The sequence below is a fragment of the Parasteatoda tepidariorum genome, chromosome 1 (assembly GCF_043381705.1).
Source record: "Parasteatoda tepidariorum isolate YZ-2023 chromosome 1, CAS_Ptep_4.0, whole genome shotgun sequence".
NCBI classification, from domain to species: Eukaryota; Metazoa; Arthropoda; class Arachnida; order Araneae; family Theridiidae; genus Parasteatoda; species Parasteatoda tepidariorum.
The window spans coordinates 56780344-56807860 of NC_092204.1; the positions used below are offsets into that span (position 1 = coordinate 56780344).

Below are 27517 nucleotides of genomic sequence, written 5' to 3' on the forward strand. Positions count from 1 at the left end.
AACAAATTTTTCATTGAAAAATCCTTCTTATATGCATTAAATAAGTTTTTATTCAATTATTACAATTGTTGTACAATTATCTATTATGTTATCTAAATTTTACAATATATATGTTTACTTAAAAAAACGCTTTTTAAAGCTACTTTTTGGAGAAAAAAAAAGGTAGAGCTATTTTTTAAAAAAAACTTAATCTAAAATATACAGTAATGAGAGTATTGATTAAATCAAGGGTAAATCTTTGGATTTTTCAACTTTAGGAAAGGGCAGTTTCTCAAGAGGTGAGAGCAAACCATAGATCTAAACTTTAAACTCTGTACACAAGTAAGATTAAATTTAATGCACACAGCAGTAAGTTCAAATACTGCCATGAAAAATTTCAAAAGGGCCAAATTTGGACATTCATGCTGTTAACTAAACCAAAGTTATACTAGGGAAAAAAATCTAAATGCTTACAAATAAAATATAAAGTTTCAGCCAGATGATTACTTGATAATATCATTAACAAATGACAGATCTAGAAAATGATTAACTAATTACTAGATAAAGATTTTTAGAAAAAGTTATTTATTTTAATAAATGTCCATATGTTATAATTGAAACCATGCTATTATTTTAACGGGAAAAAAATTAAGGAAGATCTTTAGACTTATTTGCCATACTTAAAATAATTTTTCAATTTTTTTAAATCATTTACCTACATCTTTATGAAATATTTCTGCAACAAATTGCCATTTTCTTACACATAAACTTGCGAATAATCCGAATCGCATTATGATCACAACGCCGACTGTTTTTTCTACAGAAATTTTTTAATTTAAGTTAATCTGATGTCTTAAAATTCAATAAAAAAATTACTATTGCATTATTTTTAAATCAAAAAATTTTTAAGCAAATGAGGTAATATTTTGCTAAAAACTAAGGGGCTTTTTTAGAGTGACCCGGAAGCTTTCTGGATCTTTATCCCAACAAAAAAAATATGCCTATGATCAAAGACTCAGTAAAATGGATTAAAGTACGAAAAAAAAGCCTTATCTGTTCATTGATTAAAGTACCTATTGTATAGAAATGAAGATACTGTCGAAAACTATGAAATCCTGATTAAAAGCTAATGAAATTGGAGAGCTAATTAATTAAGAAGCAAATGTATAAATATTGCCCCCAATAAACGTTAGTGTTCCAAAATGTATGTGTGATTAAACAAATACGTTCGCTACTGTAGTTAAGATTTGCACAAACAGCATTTAAAAATGACAACAAAATGAAAAGCGAAGGTATTTAATCATGTGTTAAATCTCGGTTTAATTTATTTTGTAGAATTATTTAAATTATTCTTCACAATTTTTCTATCATTCGACAAAAATCCTTCCACGGAAAATCTTCTGCTTCCGTTTTAAACACAAACTTTCCTCTTTAAATTCTAAATTCTTGAGAAGTCTTACAAACTTTACAAATTATCCGTACCATGATCAACAATGAAGAAGACAAATAGGTTACTGAATTCTGAGGCAGTTAGTTGCTACTCCCTGAGCGATTCCCCGTTCCCCATTCGTCCACGTTGTTTAAAGGGGAAATTCATGATCTTCCATTAGCTTCTATTTAGCATTTCAATTATGCATCCGCTTCGGCGGCAATCTCTTCTGTCGCCGCGTCTATATATTCGAAACCTATCACAAAGACGGCCCACTTTAATGGGGAACTTTCAAATCGTTGGTATTCACCTTTTCAATTGAACAATTCAACGAGCTTTGGTCGTCTGTTTCTTCAATTTCGATGTGGTTATTTCCTGACAATAAACTTCAACGCTTATTGGCTAAGCGTAGAACACAAAGCATCTTCAGATCGTATATACCTTATTTTCAAGCTGGAGTGACCTGTTTTGTGTCAGTTTCATTTGTGTGTTTTCCTTTAGGAATGCTTCTTTATGAGGATTGCTTTCAATAAGATAGAAAACATAAGAACTCTATTAAATATTTACGAACTAAGGTTCCAAGATTCATTCATCCATTTCCCTTATTTTTATACATTTTTTTCAATTGCGTATTTAAATATAATTTGTTTTAATATTTTGAAGCAATGAAAAAGTGGCGTCATATTTGCTTTGATATTAAATCAAAATTTTCTTATCTTAGCTATCACATTGAATCGAAATATCAGCATTGAGATGATTTCCTACCCATTTTTTTTATATAACTCGGGTACAAAGATTGATACAATTTAAAAGATAATTTACACTAAAATAACTGAGTCACCAATTTTAATCTATTTAGAAATGGCCTGTCTTTTTTTAAAAATGATGTTTCGTAATAGTGAACAAACGTTTAAATTACGTAATCTAGATAATCTTTTTTTCAAATTTTAAGAAATGTGAAAAATTATAGAATTATTTTGTTTAGTATATTCATAAGACATGCATCTCATATAATTTGTTAATTGAGAGATTTGATCTTTTGATTCGCTAAAAAAAATTGTTAAATTTTTTTTTAAATGTTTTTTTAAATAAAACAACATTTATTTACCGCTAATAACTGAGGAGAACTACAAAAGGTTACCAACATTTGTAACAACAGCGTTTTAAGTCGAAAATAGCACACGCTGTTACAAATATTTCAGTTAAAGTGGAATGACAGGTATAGGAAAACATTGTTTATAGCTTCGATCATCAGCATCATCTGTTGATGAGAATTGTAGCTAATTTTAAAGTCTGTTAAGGCATCCCACTCAGAGTGGAGAGAACGACAAATTCTCATCCCAGCTGATGTTAATTTTAAATTTTCATTTCTCTGTGCTGAAAAATGTGTTATAAGTTTTATTTAAAGCATAGATATTTGAAAAAAAATTACTCATTTAACTTGACAACTTTTATTATTAATTTTAAATGGCAATATTTTCTAATTGTTAGCTAAACAGGAGTTTTTTTTTTTAAATTAATAAATGATAAGAAACTTATTGTGAAACTGTTTGTATTTTACTGTTTGAAACTTATTGGATGATACGAAACTTATTGTGTAACTTATTGTGAAACTGTTTGAGAATAAAACTGTATAGTTTCTTAAGTAAAACCAAATAAAGACAAGCCTTCTCTTGTAATGTTTGTTGTAATGACTTTTTTTTCTCAATTTTCTGTTTATTTTTGGAAAAAAAACGTACGTTTAAATTTAAAAATCTTAAGAAAGTGCGTTTAATTTCTAAACATGAAAAAATGCTCGTCTCTTCTTATACTTATCCTGTTAGAAAAGTAAGCATATTAGTTTGTCTAGAAATAGTCAGTTTTAATACTAAAATGAATACATAAACCAAATTGTTGTTTTCTAACTCCTTAGATTGGGAAAATTTCAGTACTTGCTCAGTATTTTGTGTTTCACTCTTTTTTAAGTATTTTGTCAGTTTAAAAGTCATTAACTTATTTGGAAGGATTAGTGCTACATAAGATACTATATTTTTGGTGTATAAATTGAAACATTAACTTATATTCCATTAAAAAAAATAACTAAATTTCATATGACGATTATTGTTTGAACGTTTTTTTAATTATAATTAATAAACTCATTAGGTCTAAAAGCAACCTTTTAGAATTAAAACAATAACATAACAACGTACTACTGAAAAATATTTAATTCTTAGCTCAAAACATTAGATTTTGTACTTTTCTAATCCTAGTATTGAAAGAAAAAAATCAGTTGAATTGCTTTCCTAATACCAAAAGGGTGTTACAAACTGACGTATAGTTATAAATAGGGTGCGATTTCTTCAAATTGCTGAGACGGTGTGATTAATATAGGACAGTTTCATCCGCCATGAAAAAAATGGTGGTGTGATCTGAGGCAATAATGAAATTACCAAGGGCTCAGATAACCCAAAAGAGCGATTAAAAGAGAAAAAGGAAACAATCGACATAAATATTGTTGTCCCAAGAGATTTGAACACCGAAAAAGGTCAGCAATCAAATGTTCAAAGAAAACAACTGTTATAAACGGGATGCGTCTCAATTATTGTTTGCCCAGTCGACGGAAAAGATTGTTTCTGGATTTATAAATTATATTTGTTTTGATTTAAAAATAGAAATATTGTTTAAAATTACTTTATATTTATTTTGATCCTTTGTTATTTGGTAACAGAAAATTACTTTTGTGGAAGGAATGGTATAAGTTTTTCTTAGTATTATTATTTTTATAGTAATCATATTATTAATCTCAGCATAATTTTTCTTTTTGTAACAACCATAAAATTAATTTTAAAGCTATTTTTTAAAAAAATTGAATTTATAGATAAAATAAAGATAGTTTAACTATTTCAAAATATTAGCCAATCTAATAAGACTAACCAGGAGGCCCAAAATTTAATGATAGTGATTCGAAAGATCAATTAAAGAAAAACGGAATGGTTTAGAAGTGTACAAGTTGCCTTATTCTTCTTAGAACTAGAAATTGATGCTTAACGTTTCAATCACCTATAATTTTCCGGTTTCTCATTTTTTTTAATCTCAATTCTAAAAACAGCTAAAACTTTGAAAAAACTCATCTTAACACAATGGCGGCAAATTTCCTATGATTTCAACCATGCTCGTGAATTTAGGCTTGGTTTCGTTTCAATAGGAACTTTACAGACGTGTATTTCCCTTGTAACATATAAAAAAATAGCCAAATTCGAGAATTTTTGGTACTAGACATTTATATTTAACTTCGCTAGTTTACTATTTACATCCTCTAAGAAATTCACGATCAGTTGCAGAACATTTTTTTCTTACATTAAGGCAGTACAAGGAACATTGTAAACATTGTATTTAGAGCCGTGGTGGATCAGGGGGTAGAGAGCTCGCCTTTCAATGAAGGGCGAACGCTTCACACATCACAACCGACAACCGGGCTGACGTCCACTGTCGCACCGACCACAATACTGACGTAAAATATCCTCAGTGGTAGACGGATCATGGGCTAGAGTCACCTTGCCGTTTCGCGGTTTTCCTTTCCATGTAACAAAAATGAGAATTTGTTTCATCAAAAAGTCCTTCATAAATGGAAAATTTCTCTCAATCATGTATCCTGGTCTTCTACATTGGATTTTAAAATTGCAAGTCCACGAAGTTGACCATTGGTAGTCGTAAACTCAAAATTGGATCAGCTGTTCAATGTCGGAGATAGACAAAGTATACATTGTAATAAACATAAATAAACATTGTATTGAACACAATTCATTTAAAAACACTATCCAAAACAGCTTTCTCAAAGTATCCAATCAGCTTCGAATTTTAATGTGTTTTTTTTTTAAATCTTTTCGAACGCTTATATTACTTTTGAAATTAATATTTCAGGCATGAAAATTCTATTAATTTCGTTGTTTGGTTTTATCCTCTTAGCATTCAGCCAACAAGGTATATTTTATGCAATAGTGGAAATGTTAGCATTGAATTTCGAGATGTTAAACTAACCTCGATCCCTTCTCTTCCGCTGCCTGGTGATTAATCAATCAAACTGCATCACCCTTAACGGCTATTATGCATTAATTAAATATTTAACAACAACCATCTCCGTCGCCGAGGGTTGAAATACAGGGAACAGCTAAAAATTGCGATAAAAACCAAAATCAATCGAAATAAATAACTTTTTACTTAAGAAGTATAAAATTCAAAAAAATTAGCTTGAAACTATTAGAAAAAACTTTGAAGTTTTTACTATCTATAAAATAAAATTCCTTTTCATAAAAAAAGCTAAGCTTCCGAATGAAATATTGCGCTTAATAAACATCAATAACGATAACGTTGACTTCAATGTCATATATGCCAATTCTGTACTTTTCAAGTCAATGATGGAGTAAAATTTGAAATAAANTCCTTTTCATAAAAAAAGCTAAGCTTCCGAATGAAATATTGCGCTTAATAAACATCAATAACGATAACGTTGACTTCAATGTCATATATGCCAATTCTGTACTTTTCAAGTCATTGATGGAGTAAAATTTAAAATAAAATTGTAAAATTTAAAATAAAATTTAAAATAAAATTGTAATTACTATATATATATATATATAGTAACTAGTAGATACTGATAAATATAAAAAAGATTTAATTAATAGCCATTTTCCTAGTTCACTTCATAAATTCTATTTTAAAAGTATCTTAAAAAACTTGGTACATTAATTTTTAATTTTTATTTAATTTTTCTGCTTTTAGAATGAGCTCTGATTTTTTTAAGGTAGGAACTAACTATGATAAGCTGTTCCTAAAGCCACTGGACGGAATAGTTTGGATGTATGACCTTTTATACTGGATTAGTTAAATATTTTTTAGTTACTTTTTAATTTTTGTAGCCTCTTAAAATTTATTTTTTTAATTGTCCAGTATAATAAACAGTTTATTTATTTATTTATTTATTTAATTATTTTTATTTTTGTATAAGTGGAATGGGCTCTGGTTCGTAAAGAACCACCCCAAATGAATGCAGGTGATACGTGTATACTTTAAAATTATGTAAGGTTGTATGAATGAAGAATAAAACCTATAAACGGTTTTCTATTCCTGTATGCAGGCTCTGATTTTTAAATAAGTCACCCTATGAAAGATGGATATGTGTATTCTGTAAAATTATGTTAGATTTTATGAATGAAGGATAAGTCTATAAACGGCTTTCTATCCTGACAGACTGACTTTTAAATTAATTTCCCTATTAATGATTTTTTTAATTTTTTTAAATTTTTTATTTTTATTTTTATATTTTTTTATTTATTTATTTTTTTTTTTTTTTTATTTTTTTAAGACTGCTAATTTATTCAATCCGTTAAACATTTTTATTATTATTTCAATTTTATTACCTTTTTACTAATTGTTTCTCATAGATGGCAGCACTAATATTTTACTTTAAAAAATTTTTTTCTTCTTCTTCGATCAAATATATATTTTTTAATTTTATTTTATTCGATTCAAGCTTTAAGCACAACTTCAAATATTTTACATCTTATCAAGTTTTGTTAACTGTTTTATTATTGTACTTTTGAAACCTAAGCCGCATTTTGATTCACGCCGGTAAGTTTGATTTCTTCTTACATTTTTCTTTTATTTCATGATTTTTTACAACAATAAGTTTTTTTTGCGATATCGACACATATAAAGAATAATTTTTATCTTAGGATAATTGTTCTTTGCTCAGAAATATCTCATGTAGCAATAGATGTGTCTTGATAACGACTATTGCTTTTCCCATTCTTGTTTCTCTTCAATTTAGTTTTTTATTCATGTTTTCAATATTAATTTGTGTTTATATATATATACCCCATTAATAACAATAATTAATAATTTTTAACTTTAGGGGTTTTTTAGATTATAAATATATTTAAAATCTAAGAAAAACTATTTGTATCTGTGTCTATTTTAATCATCTAATAAAACAATTGAATCATACAATTTTACTTTCTTAAATTATTTCAAAAAAGAATTATTTTGAAAAAACGACATTTTAAAGCATGTGTGTGCCTTATAAACTAAACAAGCACATGAAATAGGGCAGACAATACATAACAGAACACATTTATTAAAATTCCTTTAAAAATTTTAATATTTCATGACGCATTTAATGTAATTAATCTGTAATTTTTTTTAATATGAAAAACTTTAACAGTATCTTAAAATCTTAACTTAAATATCTTAAAATAATTTCTATAATTAAAAGTAAAACGAAAATATGCCACTGAAAATACGGGAAAAATCAAAAGTTTCTTATGCCCGAAATTCATTCACATGATAAAGATCTAAAATAACTCGTAAAAGCAACGATCCGTGCTAATTACTTCAACGACTGCTAAATCAATATTTAAAGCGGCCTCCATATGATTAAAATTAATTTATTAATCAGTTTACCTTCAACAAATATTGAATCTGTTGATTATCATCTAAATTTTAACGTGATAATAAAATTTTCAATAACCAAATGGTTTCATTAGAAAGTAATGTTTATCAGTTATAATATAGAATGAGTAAAACAATCATTATAAATCATTCTTAAGGATAATGTGTCAAATATATTTCTAAATTCATTTATGAAGCCATAACAAATAAAACATCGGTAAGTGAAACACTAAATAAATAAATAATGAATTAAAGTATATAAACTGATCATATTAGTCTTAACTTATTCCTTTTGTTATTATTATGCTATAATTTAGTATTTTAACGAATACGTGAAATAACGAAGGGATTTTGTAATAAGAGGTGTTTTTGGAAAGTAAAGCTATCTCAACGATAGCAGCAAAAGAAAAGATTCTGTGAGACCATTGGCAGCACTGACCGTAACTTTAGACGTTTCACTTTTTCTTTGAGTTTATTTGTCATTTTTAGGGTAAGTCTTGTTAGAGCAGCAAATCTTTGTAATCTCTGCGTCAATTCAGAATCCCGCTAAATGTAAAATAATACATTTCGTAATACTTTTTCTTCATGAAAAAAGGTTACGTTAGAAAAAGGTTATGAAAAAAGTATACAAAATGCATAAAATTCAAAACAAACGTAGGAGCTTGCTGACGGGCGAAGTTTGCTTATTGTACGACAACGCTCGTCTTCACACAGCGCTTTAAACCAAAGCACTACTCAAAGGTTTCAAGTCGAAAAGTTTAGATCCTCCGCCATACAGCCCGAGCCTTGTACACTTTCACTTATTCCTTTACCTGAAAAAGAAACACCTTGAGGGGTAAAACTTTCAGATCTATGATGAAATCATAACTGGAGTAGTTCTTACAACAGACAGCTAAGTTCTATATCTGGGGAAGGAGTTCTATATCTTTGGCCCATTAAGCAGAATATTTTAAAATGTTCTGCAACAGGACTTATTAATTTATACAAATATTCTGCAAGTCTTTCACAGTGAAAAAAAGTCAACTTTATGTTAAAATAATGTATTTTCATTTATTAAAATACAATATTCATACACAGATACACTACATTCTTTTTTAAACCAAGGTAAACATTCTTGATTTGTTACTTTTTCAATCACTTTTGAAGTACAAAATTTTGTTAATGATGATGAATTATTAATTAAATGCCTATGATATGAAGGTCCGAACATTAAAATAAGGGCTGCCTTAAAAATCTTTCGAATGGACAAGTGCCCAAATGGTGCACCATTTGCAAACACAAACATTCGCTGTTCTGTTGTTCCAACAACCTCTTCATCTCCATCGAAAACATTTGGTCTTTTAGAAACAATTCTGTCAATCGTGGGTCCCCACGATTCACAAATTACTTTTGAAATGGGAATGGAAAATATAAAAGTCATAAACTTTATGAAATTGAAAATCTCTGAAATTAACAAGTAAACAAAACGAGTAAAGTGGTTTATATTTTTAAGTCAAAAATTTGAAACATAAGAAAATTTATCTAAAAAGGTATGGGTGAAGAATGAGGTGGGAGGAAATGTTCTAAGATTATGAGGGGAAGCTTTTGAACCTTCAGGTCATTATGATCTACAGAAGAATGTATGAGATTAGGGTTGGGGATTGTTCTTCAAGATTACCGGAGGCAGGTGATCGAGGGTTCGCAGGAAAACGCTGTTACTTATTCACGATACAAATTGTTCTGCAGGACTTCGTTTGTTCGGTGACGTACGTCACAGTTTTAGGCACTTTCTGCTTTTGGGATTGGTATGGTGCGTGGTACCACATGACGTATATGAAGCGCTGTGTGCTTCAAACCAAAGCACTACTCAAAAGTTTCAAGCAGAAAAGTTCAGATCATCTGCCATACAGCCCGAACCTTGTACACTTTCATTTATTCCTTTACCTGAAAAAAAACATCTTGCAGGGTGAAACTTTCAGGACTATGATGAAATCATAACGGGAGTGGTTCTGACAACAGGCAGCAAAGTAAAATTTATATCCATACTTAACAAATGCTTTGACAATGGTGGCAATTATGTTGTCACCATTGTCAAAGCATTTGTTATGCAAATAAGGCATGTACCAGTAAGTAACTTATAATATGAATGGAATTTTTCAAGTGAGTATGTCGCATTGTATCCTTACTTTTCGAAAACGCCTCGTAGATGGCAGACTAAGTGCAAATGATAGAAGAAGATAAGAAGTTCTGTTATAAGAAAGGAAGAAGTTCATTATAAGAATTCAATTATATGATGTTTATTATAAAGTTATAAGAAGTTCATTATAAAAAAATGAGTCTGTCACTCCTTCTCCAACGTTTCTACTTAACTAAACAGCGAAGAATTCAACCGAAATCCAAAAATTCAAGTGAAGTATTTTAAAAATCTGTAAACATAGACTGTCGGCTCAGAGAGAAAAACGATACTTTTACTTAGCCATTATTTATATCTAATCATTTGCAGTTTCTCAGTCACCAAATAAATTATTTTAAGAAACTGAGTTTTAACCTACATGACTGGCAAAGCAATATAATTTTTTTTAATTATCGAATATTAAAAAAAAGAAAAAAAACATTTGCTACTGCGGCTATTTTAGAAAATCTACCTCATAATGCAAACCTATTGGCTGAAAAATTATGGGATTTCGCCCGTCTTTAGAAAAATATTTTTTAAGAAAAAAATCTAATATGAAAATGTTATTGATATAGACATGGATTTTTGTGTTATTAGTATTAAAATTGATTCTCCTTTTTTTCTTGTAATTTAGTTTAGCGCTGACTATCAACATGAGAAATATTAATTTTTACAGCTACTTATTCTAATACCTGTCTAATTGCCTTTAATTTAAATTTTGAATTACTCGTAGAATAACTAAAAACTTTATTTTTCTTCCGTTACGTTTCTTCAAATTTTTCGACATAAAGAAAAAGCTAATAGCAATAAAATTACCATTTTTGTAGTCACCAACATGTATGAAGATAAAAGAACTTGGTTTTTACTTCGAATTTCTCTTTCGTTTTTCAGTTATAAAATTCTAAAATTTGTTTTCGACATTTTTTCGAAAACAGAGAACGATCTCGCATTCGAGCCTTTAAATCCCAAAATCAAGCGATGGCAATACCATAAATATTGAAATAACAAACTTTTTCGTGAAGCTGCTTTTTAAAAAATAAATACATACATATCACAGAAGTCTAAAAAGATTAATAATTTCTTATGCAAATGCACGCAATGATAAATAGCAAGGAAATAATGACGGTAATTATAATATCACGATTTTATTTGTTGATTAGATCGTTTCGCCTTATCTAGTACGATAAGAACTTTACAGCTGAAATAAAAGAACAAATAATTTTCATTTCACTTAGTGTTAAGTTTTTTTATTTTTTTTTTTTATTTACTCGTCATTTAATTCTTTCTTGCTTTATCTTTCATTTGGATATCCTTTACCATGTACAACCGAAATTTTGAATAGTATAAACCTTCCGGTGAAAGCAGAAAAACTCACTTTTCTATGAGATATCCTGTTTCAATATCCTCACACAATATCCGGTTTCAAAATTTACAAGCATCAAACTCTTTATACAAAAGTTGTTCATGTTTGATCATAATTAGAAAAAAAATGGCTTTAATGTCAGCAACTACAGATCTTGGTGCTAAATTTAAAGGCTGCTTGGTCGGCGCCTTAGCTGGGGATTGCCTTGGTGGTTATTTTGAAGGTCATCACAACATTCCTCAGAGCATGCTAGAAGGATTTTTCTTTGATATTCTAGAAGGTAGGCGTTTATCTTAATATACCGCTCAATAAACCATGCAATATCTATCCTTGTTATTCTACTTAATAGACAGGACATGCGAAATGTAATAAAATTGCATAATTTTTTATGTGTATATATCGTGAGAAATGTGACCTTATTGCACCTCAGATGGTAATTAGATTTTTAAACTCAATGAAAAAAGTTTTTCAACTGTGTAATGTATTAATATTAAAAAAAAACATTATTTATTTGTAGACTACATCGTATCCTTATTTTTATTTTGGTAAATCTAGATCAGGGGTTTCCAACTTACATGAGGCCGGGGCCGCAATTGAAAACACCAGTCAAATGGCGGGCCACAATTTTATCAAAATTTTATATAGGACTGTTTTATGTTTGAAGGAATATTAAATATTGCTGTCAGATTTTTATCAAAGTATTTTAATATTAAAAAAACAAAATAAAAAGCGTTACAAATAATGCTTGTTACGTATCATTTTGAATCTTCTCTTAATCAGAAACTTAATGACAAGATTTTTTTTTTAAATTTAATTCTGTGATAAATTAACATTTTTTTTCGACTTATTAGGAATTATAGCTACAACAAAGAAATTCTCGAGCATCTGAAATTAATTTTTTTTCTTTTCCGCTCATGCGATATTCAATTCAAGGAATTTAGATAAAACATGATATTCATTCCCTCTTTTATGGGCTTTAAAATTTACAAATGTAAATAATTTCGTCCAAAATGAGTGGTTTCCAAAAGTTAAATCGGAGAATTTCTTCGAGAAAATTTCTGATTCGCACATGCTAAATTATATTCACTAAATACAAAAAAAAATGAAAAAGAGCAACATATACGATTATTTTTGTATTTGAATAAATATTTTCTTGGATGCAAAACCTGAGAAATAAATTTTTTTGCACTGTTGGTATGGTAAATTTCAAAGAAACAAAAAAAATAGTTTTTTTTTTTATTTTAACGAGAAAAGTATTTAAAACCCTTAAAGATTTTTTACGAAAATTGTCCGCAAAAAAATGAAAACCAATATATTTTAGTTCGCGGCCACAAAAAAAGACTTCGAGGGCCGGATGCGGGCCGCCAGTTGGAAACCCCTGATCTAGATGCATGGCCCTCGCTCTAAGGATTTCAAATTCTTAGCCAGTAAATTAGCCAAATATCAAAAGTATTCTCCAATTTTCGAGAACGCAATGCAAATCTTCGCCAAATGCAAATCTTAACAGTTTTTTTACGATTAATTTTTTCCCATAGAAAACTATTTCACAGTAGTTTGTTTTAGGCTTATATTATTTGGACCCAATTCTAATTGCTTATCAGGCTGCATATACCGAAAATTACTGTAATCTAATAAAAAAATACTGATTTGTTTAGAAAACTTTATTTTGACATAATTTTGAGAATGGAGTTAAATATTTATATTTCTATCTGGTGGTAAAAATTTTCGCTAAGACACAATTTTATTCACCAAATTTACGATTTTATCGCATTTGCGAGGTGGCGAATGCTTATATGAAAACTAAATTTTAAAAAGGAACTAATTTTGAATTAATATTTCTAATAAGTTTCCAATTATTAACATTCAAAATAAAAAAGTTCAACTCAATATGTACTCCAAATTTAATGTATTTTTTGTGTTTATTTACCGCCGGTGCGTGAGATTAGTTATTTTATCAGTATCACTACCCCAAAGTTTTAACCCCTTATGTTAACTTTATTCTCTGCGTATTTAGCCATATCTCGGGAACTTTTTAAACGAATGGAAAAAATTTTACTCAAAATTATAAAATTCACTTATACAAAGATAATTTCGTGCAAAATATGACTTTTAATAAATATTTATTATTTTATTTTATAACAATAGAAGAATGTTTGGATTGTGAAATATACAGTATTTTAAAAGATATTAACGATCGGTAAAGTACAAAATTGGTTGATTAATTAATGAGAAATTGAAATTTTTAAAAAATGTATTTTTAAAATTTCATTACTAAAATAGTTTTTTGCATAAAATTATCTTTGAATTTTATAATCGTATGTAAAAAATCTTAAGTTCGCTTAATAAGTTCTCGAGACATGGCGAAATACGCAAAAGTAGAATTTACATTAGGGGGTCAATACTTTAAATCCCTATCCTAACCAAAATTTGGTAACAAAATTTTTCCGATTGCGGCTACCCCTTATAATTTGGAGGTCAGAAATCCGAATTCATCATAAAAAAAGAATGTTTATTTAAAAAAATACGTTTTGGGGTCTGATTCAGTGACATAAAATATCGGTAGCACTAATTAATTACCATATTTGAGTTTACCCCCTTCAATAATTAAGAATGAATCCTAGAAAGTTAAGATTATTAGATCATTATTCATTAGATTTCGATCAAAAGTTATTCACGCAGGCCCGTTTATTTATTTATATATTTTAAGCACTAAACATATTATTTTTCATACGAATTTCATTTTAAAAGTTTTGAAAATTGTTTTTCTTTGTAATTTACAGAATCAGAACCAATTCTTCCGTATACAGATGATACTGCAATGACAATATCAGTTGCCCAATCGCTTATTGAAAATAAAGAAATCTGTCCTGCAGATTTGGCTGAAAAGTATGATTTCTTTTATTTATCGCTTTTTGAAAATAACATAAAAAATATATTCTAAAATATTACTCTAAAAAATAGAGTCATGATACCTGAGAATAACTACTAATAAATACGTTTGTATTGATAGTTGACTAAAAGTCTAAATAAAACAATTTTAATTTTATTTTTAAAAGTAAGAGGTAAATAATTATGCATTAAATAGAAAAGAATCGTTTTACATTAAATTTGCATTGCATTTTTCCGAAGGAATTCATTTTGTTTTAGCAAAAGTTCTATAAAACAAGATATTAAGAAGAATTTTTTCCACATAGGAATTCAAATTAGCATTAAGCGGATGTAAAATGTCATGGGGAAAAATATTTTTTTTGCTTTTGAGAATTTTTAGGAGCAAGAATTCGATGGAAATCGTTAAAATAGAAAGATATACGTACACATATATATATTTCACAAGCATTTATTTACATTCCCTAAAAATTTCAAAACAAAATTTACAATTATAGAATTGAAAAAAACATTTGAAAATCGGGGGGAGGGAGACAAGAACCTTTATTTTCGTAAAATTCCTCCATTATCTATATTTCCTCACTACTATTCTCCTCATCTACTTCACTGTACTTTTCATTTTTATTTTTATCTGAGCGTGGATATAAGCTGTTTTTCCTCCCAACATGGCCATCTTCACTGTGTAATAACTCTCGTACAAGGTCATTTTACATGTTACTGATTTGTCAGAACTTGGTAATGCTCGAGATGCCTAAAATGGCGATTCAATCACCATTTTTGAGAAAAATGAACAAAATCTATTTTTTCGTTGTTCTTTAAATAAGGCAGTGGTTTCAATATTATGAAAAACACCATCATCTCTGATGATAATACGTACTTTTAATGATAATACGTAATTTTTATTTTTGTCTGAGCGTGGACATAAACTGTTTTTCCTCTCAACATGACCATCTTCACTGTGTAATAACTCTCGTACAAGGTCATTTTACATGTTACTGATTTGTCAGAACTTGGTAATGCTCGAGATGCCTAAAATGGCGATTCAATCGCCATTTTTGAGAAAAATGAACAAAATCTATTTTTTCGTTGTTCTTCAAATAAGGCAGTAGTTTCAATATTATAAAAAACACCATCATCTCTGATGATAATACGTACTTATACCTTTCTAATATATCTATTTTTGTTTCACTGATATTACGATATTTTATAATCAGCAACATGAAAATCCTTAATAATGATGATAATGATCCTACTTAATGATAAAGTACTTTTTTAATGCATTTGCTGATTCAGCCTATCTTGTTAGAGACGACAGTTCACAGTGTTTTAAATGCTTTTACCACTTAATAACACAAAAATAACTTTTTTTAACCTGTATGGTTGCTTACTAGGCTACGAAGTGTTTAAAATTAATTCAGATGTGTATTTCCCACTGGTGTTAAGATTTTGATCTTCAGCTTTAAACTTTTTACACGAACTTATTTCTATAATTTAAATTAATCTGAGGCTCTATCCCCTCCACGCTCCGATCACTAATCCCCGAGATTGCCTTTCATTTTTCTTTCTTTTTTATCTTAAAAAAGAAAAGATTATTTTGTTCACAAAAATATAATTATTATACTTTTATGTAGGAAGATTTTGTTAATATGTTAAGCGTGAGGAAATGAACGAATACTTAGATTCGAAAATTAAATTGTACTTGGAAAAAAAATATTTAAATTTTGAAATGCAGGAAATATGACACAATAAGACGTTATAAATGATAAGTAATAATACTTGTTAACATTCTAACAATAATTTTATATTGTATCAAAGTTCAAATTGGAAACGGTTTAGACCTTTATATTTTTCATATATTTCGATATAAACGTTAGGATTCATATCTTTATCTCTGGCAGATTCCAATCACTTCCTCTTATTTTTTTACTTTATTTATTCTTGTAATTTATTCATTAATTATCTTTTATATATAAATATATATATATAAGTTCAAAATGTAGAATAAAACAAAGAAAAATTATAGACATATGAAGAAAAANATATATATATATATATATATATATATATATATATATATATATATATATATATATATATATATATATATATATATATATATATATATATATATATATATATATATATATATATATATATATATATATATATATATATATATATATATATATATATATATATATATATATATATATATATATATATATATATATATATATATATATATATATATATATATATATATATATATATATATATATATATATATATATATATATATATATATATATATATATATATATATATATATATATATATATATATATATATATATATATATATATATATATATATATATATATATATATATATATATATATATATATATATATATATATATATATATATATATATATATATATATATATATATATATATATATATATATATATATATATATATATATATATATATATATATATATATATATATATATATATATATATATATATATATATATATATATATATATATATATATATATATATATATATATATATATATATATATATATATATATATATATATATATATATATATATATATATATATATATATATATATATATATCGAGAGCTCGAGCTTATAAAATGAAACTTTCAAGATAAATAAATTCTTCCGCAACAATGGATAGATAAGCATTATTTAAAACAAGAACACTAAAAAAAAATCGCTTATAGTTGATAGTTGAAAATGGAATTTTCAGCACGATAAAAGTTGAATTTCAGTGGGCAGTAGATCGGCAAACATAGAATTTTTTTCTTGGAAGTGTAACAGTTAATAGTTCTCGAACTAACTTTCGAATGTTAAATATTTTTTTGCCATCGTACAACCTGTAAATCTTTTTAAACAGCTTCGTAATTTTAAATTTGTAAGTCTTAAATTTTATTTTATGCATGAAAACAAAATTTAATATTAAGTTGAACAACTAAAACAGTAGCGGTGGCGCTTATGATTTGCTTTATTCAAAATATAGAAAGATAATTTGAATTTGACAAATACTTTCTCTGCAAAGAAAATAAATATATTTTCCTCCTTATTATCTAGATTTGTGAATGAGTTTTTTGAAAATCCGAGCCGAAGATATGGCATGAACGCTGCCAGAATATTTAAAAATTTGCAAGAATCAGAATTTGAAGACGTCTTTCTTCCTGCTAAAACATCGTTTAGTGGAACAGGTTCTGCTGGTAATGGTGCTGCTATGAGAGTTGCTCCCATTGCTTTATTTGCTCATGATAAAGAAGAGGAGTTTATAAAAGTAATTCTTTTTCTATACTTTTTTTAAAAGTATAACTTTTTTCCTGTGATTTTGCATTATTTAAACTATTTAATGTATAAAATTATTTAATTTTGGTTCTATTATCATTTAAAGCATTTTATTTATAAGAATGTATTATGGAAGAGATGTAACATCTTGTTAAAAATAAAGTCTTATTAAGGAACATTAAATATTATTTATTTTCTTTAATATCATTAATTATTTATTTATTTAACATAATTTAATACGGAAAGTATGTCCTTTTTGTGCTAAGTTTTGGTAACCTTTCACTAAATGCACCCCTAAAAATTATATTTGTTAGGATTGTTCGTAACACTACACATTGCAGTCACATTCAAATAATATGTGAAAAAAAGCCTGATTGTTTTGTGAAATTGCAGAAATTTCGTGTCAAACACTAAAAATTTAAACTTTCTAAAAATTTGCAATTTAAAACATACAACAATCGAAAACATATGCAAAAAAATTCTCAAAACTTAAAAAATTTACATTGCAATGCATAGTAAATTTAAAAATGGGAAGAGCGAAAAATTTTAATAAGTTCATAAACGCGTGTTTATTTAACTCTTGGTCAGTATATGGCAGCTACACATTTACTTATTATTTATTTATTTATTTTGTAGAGAAGAGGCACATAAATTAAAATATTACTTTTAAAGTATTAAAGTTTTTAAATATTATTTTATTGAAGTAATTACTTTTCCGTATATTTCTGACATTTCTTTCGACAAAATTGAATAGGAAGACATTCGAGTTGTTCCTGTCATTTATATAAAGTAGCCTCTTGTGTCTTTATAAGACACATAGTCATCTGACGGCGGGGGGGCGAGAGGCCAAAAATAACATGACAACAGTGCATATGAATACCTTGGCAAATCAGGATTGTAAAGATGGGAGGAAACACATTGTTGTTGTTGTCGTCGTCGCCCATAAAAGTAGAGGGGGTGTGATTGTTTTTGTTTTCCAGTGACCTCATCTATGGCCGACTTCTGTCGCACTCATTTATAGGGCGGACCCACACACAGGGAATACATAGGACTTTGTGACCTGACAGATTTAACGTGTACCAGTCCCCATTTACTACTGAGTCTTTGGCCGGCTGGATTCGAACTACCGTTCTCGCAAACGTGAGTCCAGCGCCCTGTCAATCAGGCAATCCCTGTCGAAGAAACACATTGCCTAGCCCAGGGGTGGCGAACCTTTATGCACCAACGTGCCATTTTCTCTAAAAAATTGCTTAATGAGGTCATAGACGTGCCGTCAAATAATTTTAACTTCGTGATTATTGGGAAAATAATAATACTAAATACTATCAACTCAAAACTCTTTATGTACATTGAAAATAATATACATTTTGCAATGTCTCAGTTATACACGCAATTCAACTTAAAGTAACATCAGTATGACTTCTGTTGTTGCAGATTAAATGACCAATAAGTTATATTAGGTTGAAAGATGTTAGTTTAAGCAGGACTGTTGATTTTTTTGCTAGTTATTTATTGTTAGCTTGTTTTTTACTGTTATTAATTGTTAACAATTGTGATCGGTGGAGTGCCCAAAATATTGTGTCGGCATAAATGGCACGCGTGCCATTGGTTCGCCNTTGTTTTTTGTGAATTTTAATTTAATTGTTACATATGCTTCATAGCGTAATAACATTTGTGTAATAACAATTCATAATGTAACAACAATTGTGATCGCTGGAGTGCCCAAAATATTGTGTCGCGTGCCATTGGTTCGCCATCCCTGGCCTAGCCTAAGAAAGAAGTATTTGAAGAAAAAGATCTGACCTTATGTGGCAGTTTGGCTCGAAGAGGGTAGATAGGCAAGCAGCAACTTCGAATATTCAAACGTCGTTTTAAATCAGCATTTAAAGAATAGTGAAGCGGAATGACGCAAAACTATAAATAGAGGGGGGAATAAGAAATAATTAATCTTCTGTCCTTTTTAATATCCTTTGTTTGCATCTAGAATGTTCTTTTCTTTCGTATCAGGGTGCGGTGGAACAGTGCTCTTTTATAACACACACTCATCCAGATGGCTATAATGGAGCAATATTGATGTGCTTAGCTGTACATTCAGCTCTAAAATTAGATTCTTCTGTAGAACTTGATCCTATACAGTTTATTTCCGATCTTGAAGATAAAATGAAAAAGATCGAAACGAAGGTGGATGCCAATGATGCTGAGACTGGTCCCAAAAGGAAGGATTCTACAGGTTTCCGGAAAGTAATAGATTTATTTACTAGTCGATGGACAGCACAGCAAGAAGTGAGTTTCAGCTTTATGTTAGTGTCTACGATAGAGTACTGTGAATTGTCATAAATGTATGACACGCATGTGTAAATCTATTTTACTTTCTAGCATTATGATATTACATTATGTCACCAAGTATTATGGTGAGCATTATTAATTATTCTCGCTCGGATTTTATTAGTAAATTTATTAATATATTTTCGTGTAATTGTTTTCATTTGCTTTAAGGGTGTTCTTTGAAATATTTTAGGCAAGGAAAGTGATGAAGCTCTAATTTGAGTACTTTACACTTGGAACAAAGTTTTAATTTTAAATTATCTTATGGTTCAAGAGAATTGTATGGACTTTAATCGGGTAAATAGTTTTAATACTGTTTTTCGAAGATTCTGTTGTCTGATTAAACAACGCATTTTTGCAAATAATATGCTACTATTTTCAAAACCGCAGTTACTCATGACCATTGATTATTGTTAGATAACGTTTAACCTACCTTTAGACAACACCTTCAATGTTCATTCTGAAAAAGAAGAACCTCAACGTATGGGGAAAAGCCACAGTTTGGTGAAAATGACAAGCATTTGTGCTTTATNGCCACATGCACTCTGTGATTGATTATTTCACGTTGACGTCGAAAGTAGGTGGTGGTCACATTAATGTGACTGGACTGTGTATATTTAAAAAATTATTCAATGTTGCATTAACTGAGCTAATGAAAATTTGCAAAAATGTGTAAGACATTAATTTTAATTATTTTACTTCCAGGTGGAGAAATTTTGCCAATTTTTAAAATCTTTAATAATTTTTAAAATAGTCATTTTCCCGTTCTAAAGCCCATATAATTCTTCACGGCATGATGGCACATAAAGTTTAAAACCACAACTTTGTTTCATGTGTAAAGAACTTATACTGCGGCTTTTTTATTTTCCTTTGCGAAAACCCATGCTGATATTCAAAAAATATCTTCCACATATCGCCAGCTTGGCGAGATTCTTCCAAATAGATGGAAATCATTGAATTCAATTAATAGTTCTCAATTTATGAACCCAAACGATGCGCGTGAGAGAAACTTTTCAAGTATTAAGAAATTAAATCACTAACGCTTCTTTTTGCAAAACTGAAAGATTTTGATTTGAGAATTTTGTAAAAAATTTTCATAGTGACACTACGCACCTTGTCAATAATTATAATTGAATACACTGACTAAAAACAGCTAAAACTTAATCTAACTATAAGGAATCACTGTTACAGGATCACGACAACTATAAAATTCACATATTATTCTCTAAAAAGAATTATTTAAGACAAGGGTTCTTTTAGAACATCCCTTTAAAATTGCCTGCTAACTTTGACTCATTAGCACTCATGATCTCTTTTGCGAAATAGATGACGAGTTTGCGTTATCGATTTGATAAAAACTACTTTTAAATATTTTTTCTTTTAATGTTCATAGGAAAAATGTTACGTTATTAGTTTTCTTATTAATAAATTTATTTGTATTCAGCAAATATTTTAATAAATACAATTGTATGCCATTCTTTAAACTGCGTAATCTTACTCTCCGAATCTTGCATAAACTTAAATTTCAATCACGTTTTAACATAACGTATCAAATTTTTGCAGAATTTCCACCTATTTAAAAAAAAACATAAAATTTTCATGCAAAATTTAGTTTTAGTTGTATTTTATTTTATTTCACGAGTGTTTTTATCATTAATAGGGAAAAGTTCTCAACGTTTTGCATTAAATTACTTAAATTGTTCATTAAATTAAGCTGAAGATAATTATTTTTTTAATTAGGAAGAAACTCCTTACTGTAGTAGCTTGAAGAAAATAAAAAATATATTTCTTCAAAAGCAAGACAATATTTCAAATGAAGAAGTTGCTGAACATTTAGGTTTGAACTTTTAACTTTTCAACAATTGATTATTACTTTTATTGTTTGTAATGTTGTACACTTTTAATAGAATGACGATCTTCAGATTAGTACCTTACCAGTTGAGGCGGTAGACGAAAGCTGTTCCATTCTAAATGTTGAGGAGAGGGAAGAATCCCATAGCTGTTCCTTTAAGATTAAAAGCCATTGCCCGGTATTCGCTACATTCAGTGGTCAGAAAAACTATGTTATTTTTGTAGTTAACTAGAACTACTTTAGTACAAAGCAATCAAGTCAACTACAACGTCACGTTTTTAGTCAACGTTCAAGTCACGTTTTTTAGTCAACTGCAACTACTTTTTTTCAGTGTAGTGACTACAAACTATTTCTGAAATGTAATTATTATTTCACGTCGTTTAGGAGACTTTTTTTTCCAATGCCCACCTGGATAATGACCTAGGTCATACAGGCACCTGAAGGGCAGATTTGTTGGCCACTCTTTCAGGGGCACCATATTAGGTGGGCCAACGTTGCTCCCACAGCAAGGACAGATAGTGCAGAGAAGGAAGGAACATCCGTGCCTTACCCGGGATTCGAACCCAGAACCTTTCTGATGCAAGGACAGTTCCCTAACCCCTACACAGGCCGGTCGGCACTTTTAGAAGACAAACTTTGCAGAAGAATTTAATTCACACCCATATTCAAAACCGTTCTGAATATTAAAAAAATTGTCTTATTTAAACAAGAGAAATTATTAGGAAATATGGATTCATGTTTTCATGAGCCATTTTGTTATTAGGAATTTTCTCTTTTAATCTTCAACTTTATATACCTTTCACAAAAGCGATGTTTAATTTAAAAAATTCTTGCTCTCAATATATGCAATTCTAATAAGTGTTTAATTCTCTTTTATTTGCTTTAAGAAATAAAAATTATGAAAATTATGAAGAAAAAATGTTTCTTTCCATTGAAATAACAACAAAGAATTCCTTTGAATTACATTTTGCTTTTGAAGGTGTGGCTAAAATGATAAATTAGCTAGTATTCGTAATGGCTAGTTTAAATAATAGTATACAATTTATATTAACGCTTGGCCATACAGGAACATTCTTATTGCGTTCATTGACATAACCGCGAAGATTTTTATCAATCAGATTCGAAACTTAGTTGTGTTTTAATCTTATTTCTTCAATTAACTATCATTAAAAATGTAATTGCCAGGAATCGCTACTAACTACAGTTTATTCATATCGCCCTACTCACTACACAATTTTTTTTAAAATAGCACACTACAATTCAAACTACGAAAAAGTAGCTACTACAGTAATTTCGCTGCTTGTAGCGCTTTACTTTCAACCACTGCCTACATTGATATTCTTTTTAAGATTAAATGCCATTAATTGGTATATTCCCAACCCTGGCGTTTTTCCTATGTACCCTAATCGGGTATTATTATAATAATTACCGTCAGTAAATAATAGTAATCAAATAAATCCGGATTTTTGTTTAATAAAATAAACCGATTTATTGAATTAGTTATTTTTCTCAAATCGTCTAGTTAATAACATTTTTTGTGAGAAAAGAATGCGCGCTTAAAAGCGAATTGTGTTAAAACTAAAACGAGACAAACAAACAACCCTCTTCAATCTCGTACCATAAACGAAACAAATTTCCATTACCACCTCAAATTAAAAATCTAGAACAGTAGTAAACAATTGATTATTGGGTTGAATAAGAATTCTATTATTGACTAACATAATAGAAAACAGAACTACGTTAATAAAGTCTAAACTAATACCTTATGTTAGATAGTAGTAAGTTTATTAATGGAATCAAGCATAAATTTTTGGATTTTCCAAATTTAGAGAAAGATTATGTCTTAGAGGTGCTTTTAATAAGACGGGGATGGATCACTCGTTCCTGTTAAGGGAACGATGAACAGCAATCTATACAATAAAATAATGACAGAAAGAATGAGACTTAAGTTAAACAGGAGAAAATTATTCAAAAAAATTTGGTTCCTTGTCATAATTCCGAAAAAAGACAAAAACAAAGTAGCTGTCTTAGAATGGCCAGGAAACTCTCCAGATTTTAATCTCATTCAGAATCTATGTGCAGAAAAAATAGATTGCAAAATTAAAGTTATCTTTATTTATACATTGATTAAAGTAAAAGAATGGAGAAGTTAGAAAACCCTGATAGAGTGCAATATATACTCTATTACATTAATATATATATTAATATTTCATATATATATTAAGTATTAATTAAGAAATAAATCAATAGGTTCCTTTTTCACAATAAACTGCCTTTTTCTAAAATATGTGTTTTGTTTAATTAATACCCTTTCGACTGCATCATTGCATGAATCGATTCTAATACATTTCTTAAAACCATAAACGCACTTTATTGTAATGACATTTACAAAAGCAACAGCAGTCATATTAACACTGAATGTGTAAAGAAACATCACAAAATATTTTTTGTGAAACAGAGCATAATGATATTAAATAGTCATTTTTGCACATCTATGACAAACATGAATGTCTTTAAAATATTTATGATATTAATAAATTTGTCAAATGAGAAAGCAAAAAGTTTTTTTTATGAAAAAGGGAATCAGTACAAAAAGGACTTTCCCTAAACTACAAAAGTTATTAATAAATACTAGAAAAGTTACATTTACTCATGCAAAATAGAATTTATTTCACTGTGTGTCATTTTAACTGCATAATTGAGTAAGTGTTGTATATTATAGTGCTGTTAATATAATGTTAATATTTCGTAAATCTCGTATGAAAGTAACAAAAAAGAAACAGTAGAACATTAATTTTCGTATGAATAACAAAAACATAAATTCGGTTTTACTTATGTTATATTGATTCTACATTTATGTTATTAATGTTTTTAAATAGGTAATAATGTCTTGGCATTGAGATCTGTTCCAGTTGCAATTTATTCATTTCTCAAATCTTTGAAACCACTTCGCAATTTTGAGGTGAGCACATTTTTCAGAAAAATTTTTTTTATCTTTTACAGAGAAATAACAGACCCTGCCATCGTTTTGTTACCGTCAACTGACAATTTTTAAGTGCATGATCAATTTTGTGTACTTTTAAAATCCTTTATATATATTATATTTTGTATATTTTTTAAATCCTTAATATATTGTGTATATATATATATATATTGCAGAGTTGGCCAAAAATGTAATCGATTACATTTTTTGATTACAGTAATCAATTACTTGTAATCATGATTACAATTTTCAAAAAATTTTGATTACAGCTGTATCNCGTTTTTTTTTTTTTTTTTTGGTAAACTAAGATGAAATGTTGAAACTGAATGTTATAGGGGAATATATATATATATATATATATATATATATTAACACTGTGTTTTAATAGGCATAATGCAGATTTCATTTTTTATATTTCAATGCATTTTTGTCCCTGTCTTCAAATATAGTTAATAAAATTTAAAGATGTTCTATGTTGATTGATTATCAACACCTAATTCTAAAGCGAAAAAACGATTTCTAGATTTTAAAATACTTGACAGGACTATTTCTGTACCTGCCTTTTTTTTATTTATTTTTTTTTTTTTTACTAAATTAAGGAAATAAATTATTCTGAATTGAGTTAATGGAGTTCGTTGTTGTTTCACCCTCCTGATTTTAAATAGATATTTTAGGTTATGATTAACATTCGTCATCTTGATTTCAACATGATTGACGATTGCTGCAGCATGGTGCCATAGAATATATCCAAAACATGTTTTGTGGAATTATGTTTCCATGTGGATTTTCAAAAATTCACTAATATAAGACGCTTTTTTTTAATAGACAATTGCAACAAAAAAAATGAACATTAAATTACAAATAAAAATGGAAAGTAGTCGTGCTACTACCCTATTTAATATAATAGATAAGTGCCCTGAAAGAGCAGAATAAAGCATTGAGGAGAAATATGAAAGACGCAACTCTAAAAAAGGACTATTGTCATGAGTTAGGTCATTTGACATCCTTATAGTGATAGCTCCGGAATACAGAATTATGTTTTCAAAGAAAATTTTTAATGTTTAGTGATACTTCTTGTTTAAGGATATTTTTAATTTCACAATTATTTTTACAAATGATTCTGTTCAGTAACGATCCCTGTTGCTTAGCATCTATAATTATTTCTGTGGCATACAAGCAATATGGATTTTGTAAGGAAGATTTGCTAAAATTATTATTTTCTTCTTTTGGTAGCATTCAATTTTAGTGCTATATGGATGGTGTTTTCAATAGAAATGTAAACAATAACAATCTCGAGCTTGGGACCTACTCTAGTTCCGGTTAAAAAGTTTGCAGCTGCTTACTACATGTTATTCTGATAGGCGGTGTTTTCAAACGGATAATTTTGTTTTCAATAAAAGAAATAAACTAGATAATTTCTGAGCTCAAATCTGCCGTATTTCATAAAATATTAATGTTATTATGAAATTCTGGGGAGTTTGGAGTGAAAATTTGTTTTAGTTATTTTGTTATTTATTATTAAAAAAGGTGACATGGTTGCTAGATTTTGAATAACTCGCTTTTTTGGCAGTCTTGATTTGGCCTCTTTCCATTTGTTTATTACAGTTTGTTCGTGTTGCAAGCTGTGCACCATCTTACGTTAGTGTTAACACTTTTAGTATTGTAAACACAAGTATTGTTAGCATTGTAAACATGAGTAATAAGTAATCAAATGCATTGTTTGCAAGAATCTCAAAACACAATGATGCCAAATGGCTTTAAAATACAACTGAAACAGTTACCCGGAAATTTAGGCAGTCCCGAGCTTGCAGCGCTTCCTAGTGTAGAAAACACCATCCATAGAATAAAATATTTATTTTCTGTAGGTAATCTGACTAACAAAGCTAGCTTGGTTCGTAAAATAAACCATATAATACGCAGGACAATCTTTAGAGGACACGCAGCACAATCTTTAGAGGTTAGCGAGCGTCAGAAAGAAACAGGGAGCGGCACTCACTAGTAAATCATAATTTTAAGATAAAAAAAAGTAGGTCCTTTTCTCATGACGTCACTGAAAGCTTTGATTAGAAGATGTTGTTGTTGTTAATTTACGTCGCACTAGAGCTGCACAATGGGCCATTGACGACGGTCTGGGAAACATCCCGGAGGATGATCCGAAGACATGCCATCACAATTTTGATCCTCTGCGAAGGGGATGGCACCCCCGCTTCGGTAGCCCGACGACCTGCGAGCGAATTCGAGCACTTTACGGTAGCACAGTTTAACGAGGACCAATACCGCACACCCTGGGCCCCTACGCAGACTGATCCAAGTGGTCACCCACTCGCACACTGACTGCAGCCAGTGATGCAAGACTTCGGTGATCTGCTGGGAACCGTGTCTTAACGACCAGTCCACTGCGGGACTAGAAGATATTTGACTGTGGAAAAAACGACTTGTTTGTTGATTTGAGCATCCAAAATGTATAAACGGACTCTGTCTATAAAAACACTCTAGTACGCTACAGTATACCAGGCTTTTCCGTTTAGTTTGAAAAGCAGGTCTTGATTAATTATTTAGTAAATGAATGTAACAGTGACAGGCAATTTGACATAGTGAAGAAAACCATGCTTGCTGTTCAAACTCAATTTGTGAAACTTAATGAACATTTCAATACAGCCTGCCTAATTTAATTTTTTTAAAGTCATGACCATCTATCGATAAACTCTCTTTCTGAACATGTGCAAAGTCAGGTGATAATGTTGTAATATACTGTATTTAACTTCTATATATTTTAT

General features: G+C 28.8%; 1 protein-coding gene across 4 annotated transcripts in view; it reads left to right on the top strand.

Moving 5' to 3' along the window:
- Positions 1-27517, top strand: part of LOC107442006 (ADP-ribosylhydrolase ARH3) — a 35771-nt gene that overhangs the window by 7549 nt on the left and 705 nt on the right. The window contains exons 1-6 of one of the 4 annotated variants that reach the window (XM_016055440.2): positions 11249-11629; positions 14130-14235; positions 17362-17572; positions 19588-19863; positions 21646-21742; positions 24637-24719. In XM_016055440.2, the coding sequence (XP_015910926.1) occupies positions 11368-11629; positions 14130-14235; positions 17362-17572; positions 19588-19863; positions 21646-21742; positions 24637-24719 (1035 nt within the window). In that variant the 5' untranslated portion in view covers positions 11249-11367. Of the gene's footprint in view, positions 1-11248; positions 11630-14129; positions 14236-17361; positions 17573-19587; positions 19864-21645; positions 21743-24636; positions 24720-27517 lie in introns of those variants that run through there. The other 3 variants (XM_071180563.1, XM_071180568.1, XM_071180567.1) reach the window with 3 other exon arrangements.